At 48.0% G+C, this 4,546-nt stretch overlaps 1 protein-coding gene across 4 annotated transcripts in view; it reads right to left on the bottom strand.

The window, feature by feature from the left end:
• Positions 1–797, bottom strand: part of ank1a (ankyrin 1, erythrocytic a) — a gene marked incomplete at both ends in the record, with an annotated part of 130,053 nt that extends 129,256 nt beyond the window's left edge. For all 4 annotated transcript variants that reach the window (XM_080739243.1, XM_080739244.1, XM_080739245.1 and 1 more), the window contains one exon: positions 672–797. In XM_080739243.1, coding sequence (XP_080595369.1) covers positions 672–797 — 126 coding nt within the window. The remainder of the gene's footprint in view (positions 1–671) is intronic.
• Between the last annotated feature and the right edge of the window lie 3,749 nt (positions 798–4,546).

The following is a 4,546-nucleotide window of genomic DNA, read 5'->3' as shown; positions in this document are numbered from 1 at the left end:
GTACTGCAGTGTGTAGACAGAAGGAACGGACAGCAAAATGAAGACGAGAGAGAGAGAGAGAGAGAGGCAGAGAGAGAGAGAGAGAGAGAGAGAGAGAGAGAGAGAGAAAATGAGAATGAGATAGAGCTATAAAGAGAGAGGCAGAGAGAGAAAGAGAGAATGAGACAGAGCTATAAAGAAAGAGAGGGTAGTACACTGCCTTATCGGACAGCTCTGACAGGACAGTCAGTAAAGCAGGCAAAGCAGAGGCGAAAGGAAGTTAAGGAAAGCATGCAGTGGCGCATTGTACCGTTTCCCCATGTCTGTCTGTGTGCACAGGACACAGTCAAAACCTCAGTGTTCATTTAACTCTGGGTGTATGGAATGGACCCAAATGGACCATTACAGGTCCATTTTTAAACTCTCTGAGTTTAATTAAAACTGAGGATGTTCCTGTGTACATGTGTGCCAGCCAGGGAGACCACACATGCACACACAGTAGAAATCACGATGAGCATCATCACCGTGGTTTCCATGTGTTGCCCCCCACCACTTTGACCAGAGCTTAGCATCATGAGAGAGAAAGAAGGGGGGCTTCTCTCTCCTTCCTGCCCCTCTCTTCTCCAGCCCCCCTCCCTGTAGACCCCCCCCCGTACACACACACCTCCCCCCCTCGAAAACCGTCCCAGTACCTTGCGCTTTTTATCCCGCGAGCGGCTTCTCTTCTTGGCCCGCTCCTCTTCTTTCTCCTTGCGCTCCGCCTCGAGCTGGGCTTCTAAATCCTTGTTCTTGCGGAGATGTTTGGCAGCTTGTGCCATGGCGGCGGCGGCGGCGGCAGAGGTCTGCTGGGCGGTGGAGTTGGCGTGGCGTTGGTGGCGGCCAGGTCCCTGGCTGGTGGCTCTCTGTGAGGCTGCAGCGCTGGGAGTCCTGGCACTACAGCACTGCTGCTGCTGCCGTGTGCTGCTGCCGCTGTGTGTGCTCCTCTACGCAGAGAGCCTGAGAGCGAGAGAGCTCACCCCCTCGTGCCTCCACCTCCCTTCTCCTCAGCAGTGCAGTCGCGCACTCACACTCACTCACTCACACACACTCTCTCACACACACACACACTCACACTTTCACACACACCGGCAGCCCTCAGCCGTCTGCTTGTGGGATGCTACCGCAGCGCAGATCCCTCTCTCTCTTTCTCTCTCCCTCATGCACTCTCTCTCTCCATCTAAATATACACACACACGCTCTCTCTCTCTCACACACACACACACACGCGCGCGCGCAAACACACACACACACACACACACACACACACACACACACACACACACACACACACACACACACACACACACACACACACACACACACACACACACACACACACACACACACAGTGTATATATATTTACATATGTTTATATATAGCACATACAGTATATATACAGTTTGGTGCTCTCATACTCTTTCTTCCTCAACTGCTCACATACACTTCCCTCATCTGATTGTCCCTGCTCCCCCCCTCTGCCACCAGCACCACACACACACACACCTCTCTCTCTGGTCACCCTCCCTCTGAGCAAAACAACAGCGGTAAAATAAAACGACAACACAGAGTCTATCTACGCCTTTCCTTATCCCTCCATGTCTTCTAGGGTCTTAGTGTTTCCTCTCTGACATGCTCTTGCTTCCGTCTTCCCTTGTGATACTACCCCCCCCCCCCCCCCCCCCCCCCACACACACACACACCCTCCCAACTTAAGAAAGATTAAAAAAAGGAATGGCTGAACTGACAGTCGGTGGACAAACGGCCCGAAGCGGCTTTATAAATCAAAGTCAGCGCACCCTGCTCACGTTGCATTGATTCGGTCTCCCTTTCCTGTATTTAATTTCTCGGGATCTCACGGTCCTGCTGTGAGTCCATCTGCAGAGGGCTGCTGGGGGATCATGGTGTCTGACTACAGATAAGCAGCCCAGCACCACAGCACCAGGATACCTGAGGGGACAATCCAAAACATGCATGGGAACATCCCGTCTCATTCTCACACACACACACAAACTCACACAGCATCCCACCCTCCCCTCTCCACTCTGCAGCGAAGACGAGTGGTACCCATGTAAGGTTGTTGGTGCAGTGTACTGTTTGTGAGAGTATGGGCAATAACATCACACCATGGCCGTCCATGGGGATACAGTCGGACACAGCTAGCCTCGGCTTCCTTCATTATATTTATGCCTTGCCCTCCTCCACTAGTGCCTGAGATCAATTTTTCATTTGCACACAACAAAAGGCAGGGGGTACGATGAGGACAGCAGAGAGGGAGAGGGAGAGAGAGAGAGAGAGAGAGAGAGAGAGAGAGAGAGAGAGAGAGAGAGAGAGAGACTGCCGTTTTCTGTATCTGAAAGTGTCGTTTAGGTGTGTGAGTGTGTGTGTGTTTCTCTGGTATGTATGTGTAGCACAGAAAGGAACTGACTGAGACTGCACCTGTTCGTTGGTACTGCTATGTTTGTTTCCATCTCTCTCTCTCTCCCTCTCTCTCTCTCCCTCCCCTTGTCCGTTCTCTTGCCCTCCTCTCTCTCTCCCTCCCTCCCTCTTGTCTGTTCTCTCCCTCCTCCTCTCTCTCCACCCCCTGCAATGCTGCTGACGCAGGCAAAAAACATCCCTTAACATCTCTCTCTCTCTCCTTGGCTCACTATGCATCACACATATGGTTCATACTGATACTGTACACACATGCACGGCGGCTATTCACGGGCATGGTTACACAAATGTCCTCACACATGATACAAGCACGGTCGTTTGTGCTTCATGAGATAGGCGACTGATTAGGTCACAATTTTCTTCCCAGGTCTTCACTGTCCACTTATGTTTTGCTTCTACTCCTCTCCACTGCATGCATTTCCAAAATTATCTTAAAACATTCCTAATCTCTGTCGATTCATTTCACATTTCAATATGAAGCTTAACGACTCATGGTATCGATGAAATTAGATAATCTTCTTCGTCGATTGGTTTCGCATTTATTCAGTGGCACGTCACACAAGACACGTTGTACATGACAATACTTCCTTCTCTTTCTCACCCATTCTGTCCAACCCATCTATTGCTCTCTTCCCTTACTCTGTCTCGTCCCTCTCTTTTCGCCCTCTCTCCTGCAAAGGTATCCCCTGATCAGATAGCTGCTATATGCTGCAGCATACAAATGAACATGGCTGGTGTTATTGTCTTGTGTCTGCAGTGCCACCACACCAATCGCTCTCACTTGGAACGCTCTGACGCAAAAACAAACACAGACACACGGCAGCCACCAGCACTACTGTATGGGCAAGAGAAGAAGAACAAATATGCACACGAAGGCAAGCGGACCTACACTGTAAAATCCTCAGTGTTAATTCATCCATTTGTACACTACAGAAACTCATTGACAAAAAGCATTCATAACGAGCAAGGGTTTTTTCTCGGCCGACTAGAGTGGTTTTCTTCGGCTGCGTTTTTCAATTATTTTTTCTTTTTTGCTGAGCTAATGGAGGTTGTTTATGGTGGAATTTTAACAACCAGTGGGACCACTTACACCGAGTGGATCATGTTAAGCTGAATTGGTGGTGACCTTGTGAGCAGAGGGCTGACCAATGACCATCCCCATTACATGCTGACGAACATGAGTAATGAGCGATATGTAGAAAACCGGACTAAGAGTCTAAAAGCCCCGCAGGCTTGCTGCCCCTTACAACCAATCAGAAATGTTTGCTGAAGGGTGACGCTACACAGTGAAATCCTGAGTGGTCAAGTAATGGTTAAAAATTGATAAATTAACACTGGGGAGTTTACTGTGTGTAGAGGAAATGCCATGGGGTCACTAAAATAGTAGGGTTCATTCTGCAAGCTGCCTATTAGATTATTAAATATATTTTGTGCAAAGCTGATATTTTGGCCTTTGTGGTGCAACAGGAGAGGCCATGGGGTCACCAGAATCAGAAGAGGTGAGCTGCAAATTCGATGGCATTCCAGCCAGTGGTTTTCGAGGGTAACCGGTAAAGTCGCCGGAAAGAAACTTGCCGAGATTTTTATTCTTGTATTTGTTTTACTGAGAATAAGGTTAGAAATAACTTTAGGATTACGCATATCTTTCTGAGGTTAAGATTAGGAATAGGGTTAGGTTTTGGCACTGTTGTACTGAGGTTAAGGTTAGGAATAAGGTTACAGGTAGGTTTAACCATTTATATATTGAAGGATATAACTGGATATAAGGAATAAGGATATAAGGATATTAAGGATCTCAATGTTTTCTTTTAGTTGACATTGTATCAGTGAACTGTACTGTCATGAAACTGTACCTTTTCCAATCCAAAACTTCTAATAAATAACTCAATCAATCAATCAAAAGGCATAAACCATCAGCCCAGGTGATTTTCTTTCTGTCGACTCTTCTGGTATTCTTTTCGAGACATACTGTACCTGTTGTTGTTAGGAACCAAACTGGTGGACAAAGGGACGGACCGACCAACCGACATCACCATAAATGAAACTGGATCCAAGTACGGGTAAAGCTGTCCTGGCTGCAGTGGGGTGGCATTT

The sequence above is a fragment of the Nannobrachium achirus genome (assembly GCF_963921795.1).
Source record: "Nannobrachium achirus genome assembly, chromosome: 12".
Lineage (NCBI taxonomy): Eukaryota > Metazoa > Chordata > Actinopteri > Myctophiformes > Myctophidae > Nannobrachium > Nannobrachium achirus.
This window is presented reverse-complemented; position numbering and strand designations above follow the sequence as displayed.